This window comes from Onthophagus taurus, chromosome 8 (assembly GCF_036711975.1).
Source record: "Onthophagus taurus isolate NC chromosome 8, IU_Otau_3.0, whole genome shotgun sequence".
NCBI classification, from domain to species: domain Eukaryota; kingdom Metazoa; phylum Arthropoda; class Insecta; order Coleoptera; family Scarabaeidae; genus Onthophagus; species Onthophagus taurus.
In genome coordinates, this window is record NC_091973.1 from 18,233,739 (window position 1) to 18,260,974 (window position 27,236).

Below are 27,236 nucleotides of genomic sequence, written 5' to 3' on the forward strand. Positions count from 1 at the left end.
TCCAATTCTGTATAAAGTTCAGTTTACCCAGTTCTTTTGTCAGTGGCAGTTCTCGTGATACTACTTAATCAATATGTTTTTCCAGACTTTCCAGAAGACGATCTACACGAACCAAGTTATACCTTTCTTTTTAGAGTTTCCGGTGGAATTAATAATAATGATTCTGGGTTTTTTGGATCCGAAATCTCTTTTGGTTGCAGCTGTAACATATGCCAAGGTGATGGATATTTGTCAAGAACACACAACTCTTCGAAGACGATTGAGGGCTGCTCAAAATTCCGAGGAAATTTGAAGTGTCTAAAAAAGACTTTTTATCTTTGGATTTAATTGGTAAGATTAGTAATAGGTGTGAAAGTAGGTTTAAGAGGATGAGGAATGTTACATCAACTCGAAACTTTAGAATATAAGTTCTTAATTTTAGATTTATTTAAAAATCTGTTGACGAATTCCTTCTTGAATAAATTTTAAACTTTAAAATGTTACTTGTGAAGTGCAAACGATTCTAAAATAAAATACTATAAAAATAAATAAAACTTTTCATTTCAATTTGAAATCTTCTTCGCGAAATCCAATTTTCTTCACAGGCTCATTCAATCGAATTGGCTCATTAATACATTGAAGTAATATTTTAAGTAATATTCACATTAATTCCATCATTAACTCAATCAATATTTAATCCATTCATTTCATCATCTGTTATTTTCATCGTCAAATTTTTACCGAGATTTATTTGGGCACGTGGTTGATCTTGTGGCAGCGCTGTCGCGACGCGGGAATGCTGTTATGGTTTAAAATATTATTACTTTATTTTCATTCATTTTGTTGCAAACATTAGTGTTAACGTTGTTATTTAATAAGTCGTCCAATAGCGATTCACCGAAAAAGTTTATTTCTCTTTCGATTGCCTGGGTCTGATTTACGATCTCCTCGATTGGACGACTTTAAACAGTTCCCGTGCGGTACTTATAAACATTTCGAAAAATTGTATTAGAAAAATCGATTCAGAATAATGTATCCTTCAACCGTATAATGCTCTGACCCGGAAGATTTTAGTTTTAGGAGTTTCATTTTCTTCGGTTGGCAGCGGGCAAATTTTGACTGTTGGCCTTGTCAAATATCCTGTTTTCGTCTTAATTGTTACGACTCTAACAATGCCATCGGATCCGGGGTGTAATTTTACAATACGTCCGAGATTCCAATGCAATGGAGGAAGTTGCTCATTTTTCACCAAGACCATATCACCAATCTCCGAAGAAGAGGTAGATACATTCCATTTCGCTCTCTGGTGTAAAGTTGATAAGTACTCTTGTTTCCATCTATTCCAAAAGTCCTGTACGGCTCGCTTTATAAGTTGCCATCTGTTCAAACGATTAATAGGAACCTGGACGAATCCGCTGATCACCAATTACTCTTAGCAAATGATTCTTTACAGCCTTGACTCCGGCTTCTGTGAGGCCATTAAAATATGGAGCTCCTGGAGGATGAAATACCCAGGTTAATTCTAATTTTTCCTCTGAAGACTGGGCGAGTTCTTTCCATTTGTTGTTGGTCCCTTGATCCGAAAGAAGTGTAGAGCATCGTCCTCGACGCGATATAAATCGTTGTCGAGCAGATACAAATGAATCCGTGGTGATATCTGAAACTAGCTCTAGATGAATCGCCTTCGTGGCGGTACAAACTAAAACACAAATGTTATTAAGATTTTACGGACCGCGAACCTCTACCATGATTGAACGTGGTGTAAATGGGGCCGACAAAATCCACAGCGGTTGTTGTAAATGCCTTGACCTCTGATAGTCGACAACGACGAAGATCCGCCATAAACGGTTCATATGATTTGAGTTTACACCGAAAACGTCGGATACATCTGGATATATTTCGGTAAATGATGCTCCGGGATGATAAAATCCAATATTGTTGTTGGACCAATGATTGGAAAGTTCTTTGACCCAATATTCATTTTTGGACGGCTCTGGGAAGTTTTATTATTTGATGTCAAAAGTACTGTCCTTTTCCAGAAATGCAATCAGTTGTTTGTCGAGATTTCAAATTCAGCATGTTCAGCTTCAAAAGTGGTTTTTATTGAAGAGTTAATTTTTTGAAGTAACAAGTTAAATAACAGAAAGTCCCATTGATCGACGGGAAAGCCCAATGTTCAAAAACCTTCTACACTTTCCTGGAATGTTTCGATAAGGAAACGAAAACCCTTAGCAGAATCCTCCTTCAGAGGTTTTAAATTAATGACTTCGTTAATGTAAAACGTCGCCAAATGGTGTTTATTCTGTTAACGCCCTTTTAATGTTTTATAGGTGATATCATAATTATCATCGGTAACCGGAAATCCCTTCAACAGATTAAATACTTCTCCAGTTAACGGTGTGAGTAGATATTGATATTTAGCAATAGGAGAAAGTGACTGGTTTTCATGTATCATGGTTCTGTATAGATCGCAAAACGTGTGCCAATTTTTATAATTTCATATATAGGAGAAACCGGAAGAACGTTAAAAACACGCATTAAAGAACACAAAACCGGGAATGAATCAAAATTTGGAAACCACCTGATACACAACGAAAACCATGAATTCGACGAACAAAACAATACACAGATTTTACATAATATTAACAAGGGCAAACTAATGGAACTACTAGAAGCTTACGAAATAAAGAAATTTATCCACAATAATCCTAACACACAATGCCTGAATGAACAATTACAAAACTACAATAGTCCTCTATACACATTCCTGAAAACCCCATTCACACCACCCAACAGACAAATGAACGAGGGAAACAAGACAAAGTAGCACCTTGTCTTCTGCAACTTTTGTCCTCCTCGGCTACATCCCATTCAAACCCTATACATCCTTCCCCGACCCAATTCCAAATTAATTTTAATAACATACAATGACGAAAAACATATAGAACATACAAAACATACCACAAAATAACAAAGAAGAAGAGAATATATAGAAATACAGAAGAAAGAAGAAACGAAAAAGAAAGATAACCGATTACATACAAGACACAAAAGAAAATAACAAAAAAAAAAAAAAAAACAATATACAACAACACAATATAAAACAAAAGACAATGAACGAAAGAACCAAAGTAAGTAGCATCCTAGATCTGCAACATTGTCTTCCCTTTGGCTACATTCCCATCCTAACCCACATAAATCCTAACATACAACCTACACCCTGTCCCAACATAATAATAATATATAAGAATATGAATAAATAATAGATGAATCTAAGAAAGGAATCGCAGGTTTCAAATCGAATAATTTGGAATTTCAAATTTGAGATTTTAAAATTGAAGATCTTAAACTTGAAACGAAAATAACTAAGAGTACAAATTCAATAGTACCAACAAAACACGAAAACGTCACAATCCTCCATTACCAAGATAAGCACGCCACAACAACAAGAAAACATCAAGAATTACAGAAATAATCAGAAACCATCAGTGATTACAAATAGCAGAAATAAAACATGGTGAAATTTATATTTATAAGATTAACGTAAGTTTACTGTATTTTGATATATTTTATAATATTTAACGAATTCAATAACATAACCTTAGATAATTTAGAATAAAGTAATATTAATGATCATTTGTATTTGTAACAGGAATTCTTCCTGATGATGAGGACTCGTATCCTCGAAACATGCAGAGAATGAAATAAACATATAACATCGATAAAGTACAAAATAATTCTACCTTCACATACAATAGTTAAAGTTTAGTCAATTTCGGTGTTGTATTTACCGGAGAAAGAACATTTGCTGATGTAGATGGTTCTGATAATTTGTGAAGTAACTCGTTAATATCATAGTAATCTAAATCCACTTGTTTACGAACGGCATCTTGAGCGTTAAAATCGGCTTCATCACAGACACCAATAATTGAATTGTGCGCCTTTTTAAAATTATCGTAGATATTGGAAACATCGCTTGTTCTTTCAGTAAAAATTTGATCTTGCATTGGATTAACAGGATTGGTAGTTAAGGCACGTCCGAATGTGAGGGTTTCAGAAATTTAAATAATAAAAATAGTACGTTTTAAAGTTAATTTAGCAAGTTTATCAGCCATGGTTGAAACCAAATGGAAAAGTTTCAAAAGAGGAAAAAAATGAAATGAGAAAACCAAAATAGAATGCTTCCAAAGGAAAAAGAGAAGTCGAAAAATCGAACAGAAATATAAAATAAAATTCCACAGAGAATGAACCAAGTGAGTGGAGAATCGTACAAAAAATGTAATAAATGATTCCAGAGGGATGGCGATTAATTTCGCTATAGAAACGAAAAAGAAAAAGTAAATTAAATTCGTTAAGAATAAAACTAAAAAGAAAAATTCTTGGAAATGATGGAAATGATAACTCCAGTGTATATGTTTTTCTTTTCTTTTCGAGAAATGATGAAGAATGACGTATTTAGATTTTTAAAATAACGTAAGTAACCAAAAATAACTTTCGAAAATGACTAAAAATAACAGTAACTAGTTTTTTAGGTAACCTGTGATGGACATATTTTAATATTCAAAGTTACATAATTATAAATTATTGTTATTATATAAGTTGCCAATTAAACAGTTTTGTTACATTCTCGAGTTCAAGTAAAGTCCAATGCACTTCGTCATCGGAAGTGTTAAGTTACACTTTGGCCATCGGCGCGTGGTTACAATAACGCTGAGCAATAGAATTGTTGGCGCAAATAAAATACATAAGTAGTCAATAATTCTAAGCGAAAAGCATTCGTAGCCACATAGTTTTAACGAACACAATAGACATGTAATAAAGTAAAATAAATTAGTAATTTTAAACTAAAAAGAGTTTAAATCTTGTCCGATAACCCTAACATGTGCACCAAGATAGGTTTTGGTGAATCGAAGACCGTGAAAAAACGTGGTTCTTGAAAAGGACGAATGACACCAGATGGTGGAAAGGGATTCGATCCCCAAAAATAAAATTTTGAGTGAAAATGTGGGCGAAAATATGAAGGAAAGAGACCAAATTCCGGATAGATCCATCTCAAAGGACCAATAATTAACGCGCGGCAATAAGCCAGGATCTAAAATTGAAGGTGCTGGTTTGGTAAAGTGAAGAAAATAATAAATGAAATAAATGGAATAAATTCTTACTATCTTTACTATGATTTCCCACCCACCTTACATAAATTATTTCATAAGCATAATTATAAAAGACGCGTCGCGTTTTACAGGTTTTCGTGTGTTCTTACGTGTGGAATTCACTTGATTGATAATGCGAGCACGGGCCCGGAAAACGTCGCTTTTTCCCCGGTTCCTAAACGACGCGCGCATAAGCGCATTAGACGAGTATGTGTGTATTTGGTTGCAGCTTCAACACTTATCGGAGAGCCTTATTAATTACATCGAATAATAAATTTATTTTCAGGATTGAGGACTATTGAAACGACAATTATTTTTTCATATGCCAATATTTCGCTTTTGTATTAAAGCTTCTTCAGGACTTGAATTTAAAGAAATGAATTTAAACATTACAAAAACTTACAAATTATACTTGAAACAGGGAAAAATATCAGAACACATCACCTTTGTGTTGATTTAAACGTTTTTTTAATCATTGGCCAGTTTGACCAACAGTTTAACATTGATTACATGAACCACAAGGTACACAGTAGATGATATTAGATTGATATTCAAAGGGAATTTTATCTTTCAACTTAAAAAAAAAACTTTATCAACTTTGAAAGGGTAATACTTTCCTATTTTTATTTTTATTTACTATTTTTATTAATTTATCAGTCAATTCAGGAATGTAAATCAACCTCCTGTACGTTATACGTTCATTGGTTTGTGGCTGAAGGCCTTCATTTAAATTGTTAGTTGTAGCATTAAAAAGCAATTTGTTAAGTAATCCTGGGAGACGAGAATTTTTCAAAAAACATTTTTTTTAACGATAGATTGAGGGACTTGTTTCAACATACCTCAATACAGGACTGTCGTAAAATTTACGACGCTAAGAAAAACTCACATTTTAACAAAAATGTTTATTTAAAAACCTAACTCTAACTTTAAAAATATAAATGTTTTATATACATGTTTTTTGCGAACTTTATAATAAAATACGATAACAAAATATCAGTAAAAAATAATATAAATTAGTTAGTTGCCACTACATTCTTGGCATATATTTCCTCGCTGCTCACCACAGATTGGATGTCCACACTATCCACAGTACGTCGTTGTCATCCGTCGTTTTTGACAAGGGCAAAAATAGCACGTTTTTCTCTTTTTCTCTTGAGGAATTACAGGTGCCACATCTTTTTGAACATTGAGAATAAGAGCAATATCTTGACGAATGTTTCGGCGCAATGTAGTAGTTGATTTCTCATCCATGATTCAGCAAGGCGACGACTTAAATCTACCATATACTTGTAACGTGAAAGGGGTTTTGCTCCTATTTTTACAGTATTAGTGGAATAAATCACAAAGGAGTTAATGCGGGCCGTGTTCAGCATCCCATAGAATATACATAGAGTTAGTTTGAGTAAGTAAAGTTGTGGTGCATTTGTCTGTACTATGTTTTTCCTTGCATTTACCGCAGATTGTTGTTTCTTCGCAGTTTTGTGTTATGTGGGTGAATGCTGAACATTTGGCCCACGGTAATGGTGCTGGTGGAGGCACGTCGGTTACGATTGTTTTATAATGTTTGGACATGAAATAAAGTCCTTCCTTAACCAGCCTTTGAAAAGCATTTACATCCCCTGTTGATTGGACTTTGAGTGTTGGCTTGTTGTATCTGTATATAATCCTTTTTTCTACTAGAAATGCGCTTAGAGCGTCATCATTTATTTTTGTTTTCACATTGCAAATTATTGCCGAGCATAATTCTGAATTTTCATATTTGACTGAAAAATTTCGTGATTGATTTTCTTTATGTTCAGATATAATGTTTCTATTTTTTAATGAGGTAGTAAGATTTTTACATGAGGTTTTCCATCCTGTATTTTTAAGAGAAATTCTCCTCTATTGAAGGAAATAACGTCTTCACTTATTGAATTGTACCTTTTTTGAATTTCGGCCCAATTTAATGCTAGTTCTGCTCAGTGTTTTAAATTCTTTATTCATTAATTTCGTCGCTGTGTGTGTTGATAAATGGCATTTAATTATTTTTTTGTTTTGTTTTTGTTATTATTTATAAATTAAATAAAGCTGAATTGGATTAACCTGATTAAGTGATTTTTAATGACCTCATTACGACCTTAATTACTATTCCGCACATATAAATAACCTCCAATTCTGTGTAAAGTTCAGTTTAGTTAGTTCTTTTTTAAGTGACAGTTCTCGTGATACTACGTTAATCAATATGTTTCTCCAGAAGACGATCTACACGAACCAAGTTATACCTTTCTTTTTAGAGTTTCCGGTGGAATTAATAATAATAATTCTAGGTTTTTTGGATCCGAAATCTCTTTTGGTTACAGCTGTAACATATGCCAAGGTGATGGATATTTGTCAAGAGCACACAACTCTTCGAAGACGATTGAGGGCTGCTCAAAAATCCGAGGAAAAACGAAGAGTTAATTATTACCTAAATCCAAGTAGTGTAGTTAAAGTAATAAGAAATGGACCTGTCAATAATTGTTCGACAAAATTTGAAGTGTCTAAAAAAGACTTTTTACCTTTGAATTTAATTGGTAAGATTAGTAATAGGTGTGAAAGTAGGTTTAAGAGGATGAGGAATGTTACATCAACTCGAAACTTTAGAATATAAGTTCTTAATTTTAGATTTATTTAAAAATCTGTTGACGAATTCCTTTTTGAATAAATTTTAAACTTTAAGACATTACTTGTGAAGTGAAAACGATTCTATAATAAAAGACTATACAAATAAATAAAACTTTTCATTTCAATTTGTAACGGTTTATTTTTTTTTTAGTATGTTAGCGTCATCTATGAACTGATTTTCCAAGTTCGCACACACCCTTGGGAAATTATTTAAGGAAGTTTCATTTTATTTTTTAGAAAGAAATCTTCGCGAATTCCAATTTTCTTTATAGACTCGCTCTCATTAATACATTGAAGGCCGCGTTTCAATTTAATGAGGGCCGGTTGTGAACAGTTGGTCAGCTGATTACCGTGGACGGTTTGTCAGCGGGTGACTTGTTGCACCATACTGCTTTGAACCCCGGTCAAGTGATCGTCAAGTGTTGTTGGCGATCCTGATTCTCCGGAAACCGTGTTTGCTGTCTACCAAACGCAACATCGTTCCGTCGTGTCAACAGTTGACAGTAAATAAACAAAGCTATAGTCATCGAGATACATAAACTTTACTGGAGTGCGTGCTCACGATATTCGCTTGGTCGAGAAAACGGTCCGATTCGGCAGCATGTTCCCCCACCCCATAACGGCAAGAAATACAAATAGTACTAACTAATGGATATAATTCAGCATGAATTTATTCAATATTTACTAAGTAATTCAAATAATGTTATTCAATAATGACGAAAAATATCAAATAATACATGTTTAAGTTATTATAGTTTAGGAAAAAAAAAATATATAATAAATGTTATGTGCGGTAATGACGCGTACGATAATAATAAATGTTATAACTGAAGCTTTTTGCCGTTATGGGGTCGTTTTCCAGTCCGGCTCGTTTTCTAGTTCAAAGCACGCACTCCAGTAAATATAGTATATCTCGATGGCTATAGTTAAAGTGAATTTATATTTGTGTTGACGATTTAAAAATATATTACGATTGATTATCATATAATATGGTCAAAATGTATAATTCAAACGATCCGTCCGTTGATGCGTTTACAATTGAGACGGTGTGCAAATCTTCAATATTGGTTGGTATAGTAAGCAAGTTTCAAAAGATAGAGAACAAGCACACAGACACAATCACAAATAAAAGTGATATGGAATAAGTTAACTAGTGAATTTAACGCAAGAACCATCATTACATGATGGTTCTTGCGTTAAATGATGGTAAGAAGGGTAAGAGAGGTTTTGCTGGCAATGCCAACAGGGGAAACAGAGGTTTTCAAAATTTTCAAAATTATAAACCATTTCAAAATCAAAATTTTACACACTCAATAATAATGGTAATTTTAATTATCGAAACAATAATTATTCATCTCCTCAGTCCAACCGTGGACAAATGCAACAAAATCAAAGTGCTTATTATGCGGACAACATGACATCGGAAGAAAATAATTCACGATCCGATGAAAGATTTTTTCGTGAATAAAACGAAATATGACGATGTAATTTTAAATATGAATGGTATGAACTATGCGCGTATGCGATATAGGGCAAATGATTTATTTTTTCTCATAGCCACGGGGGCATCGGTAAGCATAATTTTTTCAAAAGTTTTACAGTCAATTATTATTTATACATTAATACAAATAAACAACTAGTTATTAACGGAATAGCTGGCTCTACAAAATCGATTGGGTCAGTTAATCGTTCTTTAAACCCTGCATTTGATTACGAAATAAATCATGAATTTTTAGTTTTAAAGGATTTTGGATGTCGAATGGATGGAATCGCGACACGCCCATGGGTAACATCTGGAGAAACATCAGGATGTATAAGAGAGCAGTTTTAGACTCGTGCTCGGGACCACCAACGGAAAATGGATGGAATGAAGAATTCTTAAACATATTATGCCCGGCGTATGTCCCATCCGCAGATGAACTTAATTTTGAAAGAGCCATACCAAACGAAGGGGTAAATAATGGGTGTCTAGGCCCAATAACAATTATAGAGATAGAAAGAGCCATACATAACAAGAAAGACTCCGCTACAGGAAGTGATCAAATTTCCTATACCGTGATAAAGAATCTTACAACGGAATATAAAATTGACCTCCAAATCATTTACTACAAAATATAGAGCGATAATAAGATGATGCCCGCCGAGTGGAGTGAGATTCTCGTTGTCCCTATTCCGAAACCTGGAAAAAATCCAAAGGAAGCATCCAGCTACCGGCCAATCTCCCAGTTATCATGCATCAGAAAGATTTTTGAACGCATCCTAGCGGACAAACTGGACTGGTGGTTTGAGAACAAATATATATTTGATGAACACCAATTTGGATTTAGAAAAGGTAGGAGAGTTCAGAATGCCGTCTCATCTCTTATCGGAAATTCAAACAAATCTAAAACTTAAAAAATCGCTGTTTTCAGTTTTCATGGATATAAAGATGGCTTATGACATGGTACATATTCCGACCTTAATCAAAATTATTGAAGAGAAGGCGGCTCCAACAAAATTTGCGGCTATGGTGCACAGTTTGATTTCAGGAAAAAGAATGAAACTAAAGACAGATCACAACAATGTCAAAACTTGGATCGTCCGAGACTGATCTGAAAAACAAGAAATACAATAGATAGAAAATTTTAAAGTACCTGGGATTTCACATTGACGCAAAACTTAACTGGAAGCTATATTATCGAAACGACAAAGACGACATTAAGCTCATAAGATCTATTGCTTCGACAAAATGGGGTCTGGATCCACTCATGCTGAGCACACTTTACAAGGCCATTATTCGATCGAGACTGGAACACGGATTATGGATTATGATGCCCCTGCCTGCGGCCACAATGTTTTGTCTTCAAAAAATTGCCTATCAGACGTATCGCATTATACTGGGAGCCCTTAGGTCGTCACCTACAAACGCACTGACGATTAAAGTTGGAGAGAGACTAAATCAAAAACATTAGGAACTAGATTTTTAAATAAATCTAAAATTAAGAACTTATACTCTAAAGTTTCGAGTTGATGTAACATTACTTATCCTCTTAAACCTACTTTCACACCTATTACTAATCTTACCAATTAAATCCAAAGATAAAAAGTCTTTTTTAGACACTTCAAATTTCCTCGGAATTTTGAGCAGCCCTCAATCGTCTTCTATTTTACGCACAGGACGGTGTTCTTCATCTTTTATTGATCTTAATATCAACATATCGGCAAATGAGGAAACCGACGATTTTATAGAGAAAGAATCAAGCTTTCAAATGGTGCATTTAGTTTTCCGCTATCTCTAATAATAAGAAAGATATCAGCTAATAAAATAGATAGGAAATTACGGGTAAAAGTTTGTTGTTGGAAGGTTTGTTGCTATCGTCACACGGGTTATTTATTTATTTTTATTTTGTAACCATGTATACACATGCTAGGGTTAACACAAAGTCTATTAACACACATTTGGTAGAAGCAATTCTATCTAACGACAGGTAATTGTCGTTATGCATTGATAGCTTAAGAAATAAGGTTTTCATCAGAAAATATGTTGTAATCTCAATAAGTTTAGTGAAAATAACTTTTTATTTTGTGCGTGGGTATAAATTAAACAATTTCAGGTTAGAATTTAATACGAAAATGCATATTTAACATTGCTTTTAACTTCCAAAAAGATACGTCAAATCGCAACTTTAAAGTGATTTTTCGGTAAGTACTGCACTTTTGCGCATTTTTTTTATCATTAACACATCTTTTGAGTCATTTCCTACCGATTAAAAAAAAACATCGATTTTTAAGAGGGGCAGCTATTCTTTAATTATTCCAAAATTTTTTAATTTTATTTTTTCTTTGTACGTTATTAATACTAACTTTTTTGCTTTAAATCATGAAGTCTTATACATATAGGACATGATTCTTACTATTTGTGTGATCACTTCTTCAGGTAGACTCGATGATTGTGAAACCATGTCCGCCACTCTTTTAAAAATGAATGGTTCCGTTGACAACGTTTTTTTATGATATTTAATAAATGCATGCCAGATCTCTTTTACCAATATGTACAATTCTTCTTTTGGGTATAACAAGTGTCGTTTTGATAATGTATGTGTCCATGAAAATTCCTTCTTGTTAATATTCATTTCCTGCTCTAGGTACAATTGATATTTGCTTTCGTATTTGAAGGCTATAACTCGTCTTCTACCTCAAAATCTTCATTTTCTACCTAAAATTCGTCTAAATTTTTGGAGGGGTGTAGCTCCTCAGGGAAGCCGAAGTCGCCCATGGTTCATATATCAAAGTACCCTTAAAATTCTCTAAAGAATCACCCCTTGAAGTTTGTTGCAGTCATTCAGATACACCCTGTATATCCCAATAAAACAGTAGTTTCTTATCTATTACTTAATTACGTCGATTAACGTGATTAACTAGACTTAAGACTAACAACAACTTTCTTTGTTCTTTTTACTAACTGCTTTTTAGGATGATCTCTCTCTAATACAGATTCCGGCCCTCTTGCTAGTTAACTGCACGTTAAGTATTGTTATAACAAAATTAGTATTATGTTGTATTAGTGGTGTGTATAACAAATAAGCAATAATATTTCTTTGTACAGGATGACTTCGATGATGAAGCTACAGAAGATGACGTCAATGAAGAAACTAGTTTTAAAAATACTTTTTATACTACACTGCAGCCATTTCTACCAACAGATATTGAAAATTAATTATGATTTATGGACTTTTGTATCAACTTTGAGTACCTCGTGTAGACGTATGAGGCATGGCACAACATTTTACTATCAAAATGTTCCCTTTAGAATTGTACGAAGAATGTAGCTGCATCTAGATTATCCGTCAATATATACACCTTGCATATAGATATGTATTAAACTGTTCTTATACACAAAATAAGCACATATTCTCAGCATGCTGCTTAAAAAATCACACATTATCTGTAAATATATTCAGGCTTTTCTAAATTTATATACTATTGAAACTTACTTGAGGATATAAAAGCTAATAAACACTTAAGAAGACAATCAGAATACAATAACAGACATAACTATAAGAAACTAATCACAACTAATACACTTAAAAACGACTAAACTGAATATCGGGAGAAACAACAAGAATTAATTAAGTCAAAACGGAAGAAGCAGTCGAATGATCATAAAGAGTGTTCGAAGAAACACCATAAATCAAGAGAGAAATGTATCGATGATAAAATTAAAATTAACGATCAGAAAAAGATTGTTGATGACAAAATCGGTGATAGACCACCTCCCTCTATTTTTGATAAATTCGATCACCATGACGAACAGCGAATAATAAACAATGATTTGATAGAACCACCGATGCTTTGTGCCATAATCGATGAAAAAAATTATGAGAATTTCCAAGATATTAATAGAAATAATAATAAGCGTTGTTTTACCCCAGATTTAAATGATTCTAGTCCGGAAAACTTTTCGTCAAAAAAAAAAAGAAAAGGTGGGACGCCCAAAAATGCATTATTGTCATGGAGTTTATCTACAACATAAACGTTGGTTTCTAATGAGGCTAAGAAAAGTTATGCGAGTGGATACCTTTTAGTGGCTAAACAAAGGTTACTTGAAAACAGTACCTTTTCGGATACCCCGCTGAGATTAATCGAGGAATCCAATAAACACAAGAAGGAGAAGAATCAAAAAATAGTGGAGAAATGTAAAATAAGGTCGAAATTGAAAACTGAACTTATGATTAAGTGTTATCGGCAAGATGATGACGATGATGAAATTGAGGATAAGTTTAACGAAGATAAATTTAAGGAAAATAAACTTATTGAAAATAAATTTAATGAAAATAAACTTAATGAAAATAAGTTTAATGAAGATAAGGTTAAAGACAAACTGAAACAAGAAAAATTAAAATTGGGTCAAGATAAACTAAGTCAAGAAAATGTTGGTGCAAATCTTCAAAAAAATGTTAAAAATAAAACGAAAGAGATTGACTATCGTTGTCTATTAAAACCGGATGATTTGGATAAAAAGAGAATTTTAACAGCAATGGGAGGGTTATTTTACGCGGGAGAATTAAAAGCGATTGAACCGCCCGACGTTTACTCCATAACTTTGGACGGAGACTTTTTTTATTTTAGATTTTGGAAGTTTATCCAAGAAACGAAAAAGAATTAACGGTTGGAATAAGAGTAGCTGCTTATAGGAGTCAAAAATATCGTTGCCTTTATCCCGGAAGTGTGGCAGAACCCGATTCACCTATCTCAAAATTTCTTTCTGTCTATTTCGACGAGGGCGATAACGGAAAAATTCCATTGAAAGACATCCGATTACTCCCTTCGGATTATCCCTTCATGAAATTTGACCCAAATTCTTTATCGAGCTTAAGCAAGAGTAAAAGAAGAACGTTAACAACAGAAGATTCGAGCGGAAAAAATTCGACTCCACCAACACCGAATCAAAAATTCAGGATTATTATGAAATCCAGAAGAGTCACCAAACGGATTCCTCGACGTTTAATAATATTAATAATGACAAGTATAAAAAGGAAATGAAAAACCAAGAGATTGAAAAGAAGAAGCAAAAACATCGGTTTACCGAGGAAAATTGATAAAAACGAGAAAAGCGATGAAAAAGATATTGAAATAGTCAAAATTAATATTGACCAATTCGATTTCGATTCGAAGAAATTGATTCGAAAGAAATTAATCAAGAAAAAGATATTAATGTTGTAATTTATAATGAAAATGATTTTACGAGGTTGACGATCGTTGGGAATTGAAAGCGATTGAACCGCCCGACGTTTACTAACATTTTTGCATCGTAATCTTCACGAAAAGTCTTCTAAAATGACTCCAAACACGATGGGGTTATCTCAAAAATTCTTCATGTTACTAATTTTTTCTTTTGATCTTTGTTTTTCTAAGATAAATTAATCGTGTTTGCATTCATTTTAAAGGAGTTTTTAATGAAATTTTTTTTTAAATTGTAAAATTAAAGTTGACGTTTATAATCGGAACTTGAACTATTTCGTTTAATTTTAAAATAACTTTTTAATTACTTAATGGTATGAACTATTATACTTAATATATATGACATCCTCACAAAATTTGCATTAAAAGGAGTACAAATACGATATATTTAGTTTAAACAATAAAGTTTTGAGTAACTCCGGTTGTCAACGTCAAATTTTATTTTTCCATTTTTTTAATCCTCTTTAAAAATACTGTTCTAATTGCAAAACGTCACATTTCCTTCAAATCGTTTGGACATTGTTCTCATGGGTGATTCGATTCAAATAATACACCCTAAAATGAATTTAATTAAACTAATTACATTAAATAATTAAAATAAATTAATTCTTACGGGAATTTGGAACTTAATATCGTATTCGGTTGCTTCTTCTGGGTGATAATGCGATCGAACATGGCAATTCACATTGCCTAAAATCTCCCAAAGTTCTTCGATGATTCCAATACAGGCACGATCTGAACTTGCGGTCGAAAAGAAAAGCTGAAATCGACGAAAAAATAGTTAATTAATTAATTTAAACTAAAACTAGAACTAACACTAGACCTAGAACTAGAAACTTTCGGGTTAAGTCGTGCGTTTTTCGAAAAAATGTTTTCAGAAAACAAATTCGAAGTGACACTTCGAACTTGTTTCTGAAGAAGGTTGCAACATGGCATCCAAAACGACAAACATTTTTTCAAAAAAAGGAAGGCTTAACACGAAAGTTTCTAGTTCTAGGTCTAGTGTTAGTTCTAGTTTTAGTTTAATTAACACCCGCCGTGAAAGCCTTCGTACTTATAATTAATTAATTTATTTTTATTTTTAATTGTTTAAGCTAGTCTATTTCGAAATACCTGCTGCTTTCATCCAAAGTATCCTCGATATACTCCATTGTAATTTCATCTTCGGGATTTGCAACCACATCATCTTCTAATTCTACATTAAAATCATTTTCATCATTAATATCATTTTCTTCATTAATTTCTTTCGAATCAATTTTTTCGAATCGAAATCGATTTCTTCATTAGTAATTTTGAGTACTTCAATATTTTTTTCATCGCTTTTCTCGTCTTTATGAAGATGTTTCTTGTGCTTCCTATTTTTCTGTTGACAATTTTCCTCGGTACACCGATGTTTTCGCTCCTTAACTAACTCCTAAACGTCGAGGAATCCGTTTGGTGACTCTCCTGGATTTCGAAATGATCCTGAATTTTTGCTTCGGTGTTGGTGGAGTCGAATTCTTTCCGCTCGAATCTTCCGTTGTTAACGTTCTTCTTTTACGCTTGCTTAAGCTCGATGAAGAATTTGGGTCATATTCCATGAAGGGATAATCCGAAGGGAGTAATCGGATGTTTTTCAATGGAATTTTTCCGTTATCGCCGTCGTCGAAATAGACAGAAAGAAATTTTGAGATAGATGAATCGGGTTCTGCCACACTTCCGGGATAAAGGCAACGATATTCTTGACTCCTATAAGCAGCTACTCTTGTTCCGACTGTTAATTCTTTTTCGTTTCTTGGATAAACTTCCAAAATCTAAAATAAAAAAAGTTCCCGTCCAAAGTTATGAAGTAAACGTCGGGCGGTTCAACCGCTTTTAATTCTCCCGCGTAAAATAACCCTCCCATTGCTGTTAAAACTCTCTTTTTATCCAAATTATCCGGTTTTAATAGACAACGATAGTCAATCTCTTTCATTTCATTTTTAACATTTTTTTGAAGATTTGCACCAACATTTTCTTGACTTAGTTTATCTTGACCCAATTTTAATTTTTCTTGTTTCAGTTTGTCTTTAACCTTATCTTCATTAAACTTATTTTCATTAAGTTTATTTTCATTAAATTTATTTTCAATAGGTTTATTTTCCTTAAATTTATCTTCCTTAAACTTATCCTCAATTTCATCATCATCATCATCTTGCCGATAACACTTAATCATAGGTTCAGTTTTCAATTTCGACCTTATTTTACATGTTTCCACTATTTTTTGATTCTTCTCCTTCTTGTGTTCATTGGATTTTTCGATTAATCTCAGCGGGGTATCCGAAAACGTACTGTTTTCAAGTAACCTTTGTTTAGCCACTAAAAGGAATCCACTCGCATAACCCTTTTTAGCCTCATTAGAAACCAACGTTTATGTTGTAGATAAACTCCATGATAGTAATGAATTTTTGGGCGTCCCACCTTTTCTTTTTTTTTTTTGACGAAAAGTTTTCCGGACTAGAATCATTTAAATCTGGGGTAAAACAACGCTTATTATTATTATTAATATCTTGGAAATTCTCATAATTTTTTTCATCGGTTATGGCACAAAGCATCGGTGGTTCTAATAAATCATTGTTTATTATTCGCTATTCGTCATGGTGATAGAATTTATCTAACATAAGGGGAGGTGGGCATAATCTATCACCGATTTTGTCATCAACAATTTTTTTCTGATCGTTAATTTTAATTTTATCATCGATACATTCCTCCCTTGACTTATGGTGTTTCTTCGAACACTCTTTATGGTCATTCCATTGCTTCTTCCATTTTAACTTAACTAATTCTTGTTGTTTCTCCCGATATTCAGTTTAGTCGTGTTTTAGTTGTGAATAGTTTCTTGTAGTTATGTCTGTTATTGTATTCTTATTGTCTTCTTAAGTGTTTATTAGCTTTTATATCCTTAAGTAAGTTTCAATAGTACATAAATTTAGAAAATCCTGAATATATTTACAGATAATGTGTGATTTTTTAAGCAGCATGCTGAGAATATGTGCTTATTTTGAGTATAAGAACAGTTTAATAAATACCTCCAATCCTCGCATATTTGAATTTCCTGTCCAAAATCCGGAGAGACAGGAGAAGTGCAAGCTGTATATATTGACGGATAATCTAGATGTAGCTACATTCTTCGTACAATTCTAAAGGGACCATTTTGATATTATAATTTTGTGCCATACTTCATATGTCTACACGAGGTACTCAAAGTTGATACAAAAGTCCATAAAAAATAATTAATTTTCAATATAGGTTGGTAGAAATGGCTGCAGTGTAGTATAAAAAGAATTTTTAAAACTAGTTTCTTCATTGACGTCATCTTCTTTAGCTTCATAATCGAAGTCATCCTGTACAAAGAAATATTATTGCTTACTTGTTATACACACCATTAATACAATATAATAAAGTTATGGCGTTTTAATTAAGGCACTACAAAGTCATTTGGCACCGTTATTACTGCAAGATTCAAATTCTAACGCTAAACAAGAATCTGACGAGTCCCTGCAAAGTTTTATTGTCCGTCTAAACAAAATGTCTGAAAGGTGCAATTTTAAAGTTTATTTCAACGAAGCACTACGTGATCGATTTATTTGTGGATTGAATGACGAGAAGATTCAGGCTGATCTGTTGACTGCAAGCGGTACACTAACGTTTGATGAAGCTTGTAACCGTACTAATGCTGTATCAAAAATTCAAACCAAATTTAAAAATACCACAAGAAGTAAATCAATGGGTCAATGGTCTTTCACTAAATCAATAACCCTTGTTGGGTAGAAATAGATTGAATATTATAATTCCTAATTGAAAAAACACTTTTTTACATCATTTCAAGTTTTCAGTTGTCTAAAAAATTTTGTTTACTATTGTTCTCAAATTCTATGGTGAATTTTATATTTTTGTGTAGTAAAGTATTGGTGTAAGAATGAAAATCTTAAATTAAATTCAAACCGTTGTCATTCCAAACTACTAATATGTCATCGACATATCTGCGCCATAAAATAATGTTATTATTAACGGTGTTACTAAAGAGAGACCGCTCAATGGAGATCCCATGGGAAGACCTTCGTTAAACTGGCAAAAGTTTTGTTCAGTGCAAATCTTTAATAGTTTATAAACATGTTCGATCTCGCTTGAATTAATTTTGTTTGTAAGTATAGTTTTAGCCATCTGTAAAGTTTCTTTAATGGGGCTGGTGGAAAGATTAAATTATTGCTAGTGTAATCTGCTTTAAAATTAATTACTTGTTTAAAAAATTGAATTACAAATTTTGATAAGTTATTTTTTTAGTATAGTTACTTTTGTGCAGCTTCAATAAAGAATAAACTAGAGGAATTTTTGGAATCATTGGTAGGAAATTGAAAATTTTGACATTATTTTGTTTAAGAAAATCTTGTCTTTTTGAAAATCTTTTTTTGTTATTTTTTTAACTTTAGTATTAAAAGTTGAATTAGGATTCCCTTTGATTTCTATAAACTTGTTTTCGTTAAAAAATCTTAAAGTTTTCTCAATATACAGAGGTTATTGGTAACAATGAGTGAATTAGTTTTAATTTTTTGCTTAATCTTACGTAAAATCTTGTTTTCATCTAGGCTGAGGTGTTAAATCATGAAATACTTTGCCTACAAATTCCGGAGGTGGAGCATTTCGTCCCACAAACGTCCTCTCTAAAGTTTTTATGGACTTCCAGATTTCTGCTGAAAGAGTATTCTGATTGAGATTTTCACAGTATCGTCGCCAACCAAGAACAAGAGTTTTTTAGACTACGCCATGCTTTCTTTATACTTCAAATAACCCTCCAACGTTCGGTTTGCCTTGTATTCATTTAGAAGAACTCTTCTCTGATCAACTACTCTTTGGCAGTCTTTATCCCACCAAGGAGGAGGAAGCCTACAATTTTTGATTTTGAATCGCTTTCTCTTCGAAAACACTTTGTCCGAGGCAGAATGTATACATTCAATGACAAAATCAATTTTTTGTTCCACATCATTCGGACAAGAGGAGTCTCTTAGCGTTTGCTTAATATGTTTTGAGTAATCCGGAAATTTATTTGTGTCAATTTTCCATTTTCTTGATGGCTGTATAACTGAATTCCTATCGTAGTTGAGTAAAAGCGTCATCATTATAGGAAAATGGTCCGATGTATAGAAGTCGTTTAAGATTTCCCATGTGATTCTAGGAGCGATCGGGGATGATACCAAAGTTAAATCGACTGCAGATAGTCCTAGCCCAGGATGGGTTAAATGTGTTGGTGATCCATCATTCAAGTAAACAAGGCCCACCTCATCGATAGCTTTTACCAAAACATTGCCCGCGTTATCATTTTTGTGTGAACCAAAGCATTGTTGATGAGCATTGAAATCCCCACCAACAATGCAAGGAAACGGCACCTTCTAAGGATATCCGGCAGTCACTAGTTCGATAAATTGACACAACTGATATATTTGACTGCATCAATGTAATTCCGCAAACGTCTAGTTGTTTTATTTGCGTACTAAATGATAATATTTTATATTGTAGACCTTTTTTAACAAAGATTGCAACCGCGCCGTAACCATCGTTTCTGTCTTTCCGTATGATGTCAAAATGTCTATTCGTAACACTACTGCCATCTCTATACCAAGTTTCTGAAAACATTGCAATGTCATAGAACATTCCGATAATAAGAAGTCGATATTTTCTCTTTTTGCAACAGCAGATTGACAATTCCATCGTAGAATCTTGAGTTTTGAATTCTTACCACCGATCATTCCTTTATGTTTGTTTTGTTTTTAATTAAATAAAGTAAGTAAAAGTTTTTATAAAAGAATCCAAGCAAACACTTACAATTCAGATGTGTCTGTTGAATATTCTTCCTGGGAAGTGCTAAGATACACATCACCTTGTGAAAAGGCTTTATTTTTTTTGCCAACCGTTTCATTCTTCCCTTTATGCATTGCTTTTAACTATTCTAATAGCAGAGAGAAATAAATCTTTATTACAGCTATCGACCTAATGGTCTTTCCGCTGACCTCCAAAAAGGAGTCCAAATCGTTGGTGTATGATAAGACAACCAGATGTGCTTCCTGTTTGCCTTTGACCTCCATTAGAATCTTACAAAACGTTTCGTAATTAATAACTTGAATATCATCATTTGAATTTTGACGACTTTTAATCCCATTTGTTTTAATTCACGATCTATCACCCCGTGAGGTGTGCAGGGGGATACGTTTGAGATAATTATTCGTTTGGCAGGAGATACCAAACGTCTAGCCTTTATAAACTGCTTATTTAACATAATTCACTGGTGTTCTTTTACGAAGGTTTCCACCAGCTGAGCTGATGAAAGATATATGCATATTATATTGTTTGATACTCGCGATGCAAACAAAACATTACGCGGACCGATTAACTGACCCTCAATTGCATCAAAAATTATTGCTTGTTCTCTATCAGGGAAATTGTTTTTTACGCCTTTTGTTAGTAGTGAAGCAAATGACGAATTACTTTCGGTATTTGTGTTTAACGATTTGACAACAGTAGAATAATTCGTGCGATTACCTCCGTCCACGGAAATAATCGTCGCGACATCAACATCCTTCTCTGCTGTGAGATCAAAAAACTGGCCCAACTCTGTAGTAGACCCGGGCGGGCCGGCCTCTTCGGCCATCACCGCTGCGCCGACTAGCACTCTAGGTCAACCAGCATAAACCAGGAGAATTAATGTAACCAACCAATTCGTAACCAAAATTCAATTAGTAGAGAAACCAAAACTGAAACCTTTGAAAAAATTAGACCGAAAGAATCGGTACTAACCTTTATGCCAATAAGCGAAAAATGATAATTCTCAACCAAAGATAAACCACCTAAATCACTCGATAAAGCTGGGACACAACACCACGTGTGCGTTCTACTCGCTGTTTTGAACCGGACTCCACAAGGATGTTTGTGACTGACTTCATGGGCAATTTGAATGTTGTAGAACAGAATCAAACCCAAGTTGACAAACCAGAGGAAGATATTGTGGCCAGTATTACTTCCTTCGTTACAGAATTACAGAATCAAGAGGATTACCTTCAACTGTTAGAGAATTTTGACGAATTTTAGGTAGAAAATGAAGATTTTGAGGTAGAAGACGAGTTATAGCCTTCAAATACGAAAGCAAATATCAATTGTACCTAGAGCAGGAAATGAATATTAACAAGAAGGAATTTTCATGGACACATACATTATCAAAAGGACACTTGTTATACCCAAAAGAAGAATTGTACATATTGGTAAAAGAGATCTGGCATGCATTTAATAAATATCATAAAAAATCGTTGTCAACGGAACCATTTATAAGAATCATGTCCTATATGTATAAGACTTCATGATTTAAAGCAAAAAATTTAGTATTAATCACGTACAAAGAAAAAATAAAATTAAGAAATTTTGGAATAATTAAAGAATAGCTGTCCCTCTTAAAAATCGATGATTTTTTTTTAATTGGTAGGAAATAACTCAAAAGATGTATTAATGATAAAATAAAAGTGCGCAAAAGTGCAGTACTTACCGAAAAATCACTTTAAAATTGCGATTTGACGTTTCTTTTTGGAAGTTAAAAGCAATGTTAAATATGCATTTTAATATTAAATCCTAACCTGAAATTGTTTAATTTATATCCACGCACAAAATAAAAAGTTATTTTCACTAAACTTATTGAGATTACAACATATTTTCTGATGAAAACTTTATTTCTTAAGCTATCAATGCATAACGACAATTACCTGTCGTTAGATAGAATTGTTTCTACCAAATGTGTGTTAATAGACTTTGTGTTAATAGATTGTGTATCAATTGATCTGTCAAACGACTGGAATATCTTTATGTTGTAAATATAAATGATAAATAAGTATAGTAGCTTATTTAATAGTAGTTTACTTAAATTAAAATAGTTATTAAAAAAGACATGTGTATACATGGTTACAAAATAAAAATAAATAAATAACCCGTGTGACGATAGCAACAAACCTTCCTGTTAGATTTTATATTATATTGGTTAATTTATATTAGAGTTGATAGGTTTATATTATGTTAGTTCATTTATATTGTATTTATTTGTATCGCCTCATTTGTTTAGTCTAGATTTGAAGTGTCTCGAGTCGCAATATTAGGGTCTTTTATCGCATTATTTATTGGGTGGAGTTAAGTGTGGGAATGCGTTGGGGTGTATATTTCGGTGTTTAGGTAAGGGTTTTTAGTTATGACCTAAAATAAAGAAGGAGCCTGCGAGCTCAACTCGTATCAGTTATTCAGTCTTCGATTTAACACCCACCGAAACAGTACCCCTTCAATACACGCGGAGCAAGGCTCCCTATATAACTAATCGCAATTTATATGTATAGTTTAAGTGTAATTAATAATAAAGTTTATGGAAACGTAAAACCAAGATTTTGTTGTTAACCAGCGCCCACCAGATAAAAAATAAATAACCATAAATGGTCCTTCGAGCCGGATAGGGAAAATATAAGAAGATTTAAGTGTCTTCGGTTCCTTGATGCGGCGTGTAAAATTAAATTAAATTCGCCAACGTTGGCCCGCCAGTTACGCAGCTTTTTGGAGAACATTCGCCAGGAGTGTTTGAAAACCGAATTTCTACTTCATGCAACTCCCAACAAATTCGAGATAGAAGAAATTCGTTCATCACGTACTGGAAGCGACCAACGCCATTGAAACAAGTACCGTAAGTCCCTTTGCTTTCTCCTTTATCGTTCTCAATCTGAAACTTGTCAATCGCGATCATGAGTCAGTCAGAAAATTTAACTAAAAAACGAGGTATTGTCAAGGGCAAACTCACGAATTTTGCGAAATTTGTAATAAAATTTGAATCGAATATCAGAGAAAGCGGTATTAATCAGGAACTTTCGTTAGAGTTAGAACAAAGATACAATCGGGCAATTAATCTTATCGATGAGTTCGAGGAAATTCAGGGTGAAATAGATTTGTTAAGCGTTGATGGCGAGTCACAAAACGCGGAGAGGGAGACATTCGAGGCGAGTTTTTACGCAAATACGGCTAAAGCTAAGCGAATTTTGACAAATAGAAATATATGCGCCGATTCGTCGTTCATTGTAGGACCTTCCCCGGATCAACATGTAAAGCTACCGGTTATAGATTTACCAAAGTTTGACGGTGGTTACGACGCATGGCTAGGGTTTAGAGACATTTTCGAATCATTAATTCATAACAACCCAATGATCAACGACATTCAAAAATTTCATTACTTACTGTCGGCACTGACCGGTAATGCTCGTCAGGTTATCGAAAGCTTAGAATTGACAAATTCTAACTATGAAGTCGCTTGGGGGTTGATTCGCGAGCGTTATGATAACCCGCGGATATTAATTCATAATCACGTTAAGGCATTGTTCGAAATTGAAGGGGTTTCGGGTGATAATCCACAGCCGATTCGAAGTTTTATTGACGACTTTCGTAAACATCTGCGCGCTTTAGCTGCATTAAATGAACCTACGGATAATTGGGACACGCTACTTATTTATTTAGCCGTGTCGAAATTGGACGCTGATTCCAATCGGGAGTGGGAAAGGAAAAAGTCCGGTTTAAACAAAGCGAATTTAGAAAATTTGTTAGGGTTTTTGAAAGAACGCGCTGATTTATTGGAAACTTTGGAAAACGGTTCGGGTAAGCGGATAATCGATAAATCAAAACCGAAATCAAAAACGGTTTTGGTTGCTAATTCGGGTGTTAAGCGTTGTGTAAACTGCAATGGGGAACATTACATACAGGAATGTTCAAATTTCACTAAACTTACGGTTCAGGGCCGTATAGACCGGGTCAAACAATTAAAGGTGTGTATGAATTGTCTTCGGTCGGGACATTTTGTTAAACAATGCCGTTCGAGCTCTTGTAAACGGTGCAATTCTCGTCATCATACCTTACTTCATTTGACGCACGATCGCTCAGATTCACCACCACAACCAACGACATCCACCCAAGCACACAGTCTAAATTTCGCACAGCATGCAAATCATTCAAACATCTTACTCTCCACCGTAACTGTTCACGCATTCGATAGACATAACAAAAAACATTCATTACGCGCACTCTTGGATCCGGGCAGTCAAAGTAGTTTTCTTTCGGTAGAAGCTTGCAAGCGGTTAAGGTTGGCTAGAACAGCAACAAACGTTAATGTAGCAACAATAAATCAAACACAGTCAACAATAACGAGTTCTTGTTCATTGCGAATACATTCACACTGCACGGATTTTTCACTTAAGGTTAATTGTTTGGTTATAACAACAATCGCGAATGATTTACCCAATTTTGAAATAAACGCAAACACTTTAAAAATACCTACACACATTCGCTTGGCGGATCCATTGTTCAATAAATCTGATAAAATAGATATGCTAATCGGGGCTGATTATTTTTGGAATTTGTTGTGCGTCGGGCAAATCAAACTTGCAAAAGGGCCTATCATGCAGAACACCCGTTTGGGGTGGATCGTTTCGGGGCCGATACAAGCGAGCGCGGCACATTCGGTGCGGTGTAATTTAATTTGTAAGGATGACAATTCCGTAATAAATAAGCAGTTGGCGCGGTTTTGGGAAATCGAGGAGATTGAAGGGTTAGTTCACTCATCGAAAAATGAAATATTTTGCGAAAATCATTTTAACAAAACCACTAAACGTGCAGAAGACGGACGATTCATTGTTTCGATACCGCCAAAGGAAAGTTTAGATCGATTGGGCGAATCGTATAAAACCGCGGAAAATAGTTTGATGGGTATCGAGCGGAAATGCACACAAAATCGTGAATTCGGTGAGCAATGTCATACATTTATGCGAGAGTATTTGGAGTTGGGTCAATTAAGAAAGATTGTTGATACACGCGAAGGTTATTACATATCGCACAGGGTGTTAAATGAAAATAGTGCCATCACAAGGGTCGTTTTCGATACATCATGTCCCACGTCAATGGGATATTCGCTTAATGATTGTCAGATAGTAGGGCCTATATTACAGCCTGACTTGTTCAGTGCCTTGAAACGGTTTAGGAAATACGCGCACGTAGCTACCGCGGATATACAAAAAATTTACCGTGTCTGTTTAATCAATCCAACCGAACTTACAATTAGTAAAGAGTGTTTTATTGCTGCTCTTCGGCGACGTTCAGCTAGGCGCGGGAAACCGAATCGAATGTTCTCTGATAGCGGAACTAAGTTCGTGGGTGGTAACCGCGAATTACAGGAGTTAAGTCAGTTCTTGATTGATAACTCTAGCGAACTCAAAACACTGATTGAAAACGCTTCTATTAGTAGGTCGTTTATTCCCCCTAACTCGCCATTCTTTGGTGGATTATGGGACGGCGGTGTTAAGTCAGTAAAATTTCATTCACGTCGGGTTACCAGCAATGCCTCGTTTACGTACGAAAATTTTTATACATCACTTGTTCAGATTGAGGCCATCCTTGATTCCCGGCCATTAACCACATTATCCACCGATCCCAACGATACGACTCCATCAGCCCCGGCACATTTTCTAATTGGTGGGAAACTTACTTTCCCACCAGATCCAGGTTTGAGTCACAACAATGAAAACCGCTTATCGCAATTCCATCGCGTCCAGCAGATTCAACAACATTTTTGGATCAGGTGGTCCAAAGAATATTTGTCTGAGCTGCAGAGTCGCCACAAGTGGTCAACGGGTGACGCTAACCTAAAGGTGGGCCAATTGGCGTTAATAAAGGAAGATAATTTGCCTGTTTTAAAGTGGCTTACTGGCCGAATTATAGAATTGTATTGCGGTAAGGATGGAGTCGCACGAGTGGCCACGCTACGCACACAAAATGGGATCGTCAAAAGGGCCACGGTCAGACTGTGTCCACTACCAATGGAATAGCAGTCTTGGGTTTCATTAACGTGATTGCTTGTGATTGCGTGAATTGTGTGTGCGCGATTAATCACTCAGTCGTGTAAATTTAATTTTTCGATTTTGTTTCATACATTTTGATGTTGAGTCCTTATTGTGAATTTGTGTTATTATTTGTTGAAAGGTAGTTCTTTCAAGGCGGGGAGCATGTTAGATTTTATATTATATTGGTTAATTTATATTAGAGTTGATAGGTTTATATTATATTAGTTCATTTATATTGGATTTATTTGTATCGCCTCATTTGTTTAGTCTAGATTTGAAGTGTCTCGAGTCGCAATATTAGGGTCTTTTATCGCATTATTTATTGGGTGGAGTTAAGTGTGGGAATGCGTTGGGGTGTATATTTCGGTGTTTAGGTAAGGGTTTTTAGTTATGACCTAAAATAAAGAAGGAGCCTGCGAGCTCAACTCGTATCAGTTATTCAGTCTTCGATTTAACACCCACCGAAACAGTACCCCTTCAATACACGCGGAGCAAGGCTCCCTATATAACTAATCGCAATTTATATGTATAGTTTAAGTGTAATTAATAAGAAAGTTTATGGAAACGTAAAACCAAGATTTTGTTGTTAACCAGCGCCCACCAGATAAAAAATAAATAATCACTTCCATCAACAAACTTTTACCCGTAATTTCCTATCTATTTTATTAGTTGATACCTTTCTTATTATTAGAGATAGCGGAAAACTAAATGCACCATTTGAAAGCTTGATTCTTTCTTGATGAAGAACACCGTTCTGTACGTAAAATAACTTAATATTACCAAACTTCAAGCCATTGTGCAATTGTTATCAAACCGAATTTTAAAAAACTGTGTT

At 34.2% G+C, this 27,236-nt stretch overlaps 1 protein-coding gene and 1 long non-coding RNA gene across 2 annotated transcripts; both read left to right on the top strand.

Annotated features, from left to right (window-relative positions):
- Nucleotides 1–7,322: 7,322 nt before the first annotated feature.
- Nucleotides 7,323–7,904, top strand: LOC139430954 (uncharacterized). Its single transcript, XR_011641313.1, has 2 exons — nt 7,323–7,383; nt 7,436–7,904. It is a non-coding gene; the product is annotated as an uncharacterized lncRNA (long non-coding RNA).
- A 15,362-nt stretch (nt 7,905–23,266) lies between these two features.
- LOC139431329 (uncharacterized) lies at nt 23,267–26,386 on the top strand. The gene has a single exon (XM_071198979.1). The coding sequence runs from the start codon at nt 23,267–23,269 to the stop codon at nt 26,384–26,386; it is 3,120 nt and encodes a 1,039-aa protein (XP_071055080.1).
- Nucleotides 26,387–27,236: the final 850 nt, after the last annotated feature.

What these genes read in the sequence shown, in the direction of transcription:
- LOC139431329 (XM_071198979.1), top strand. Translation starts at nt 23,267, where the DNA reads ATGAGTCAGTCAGAAAATTTAACTAAAAAACGAGGTATTGTCAAGGGC.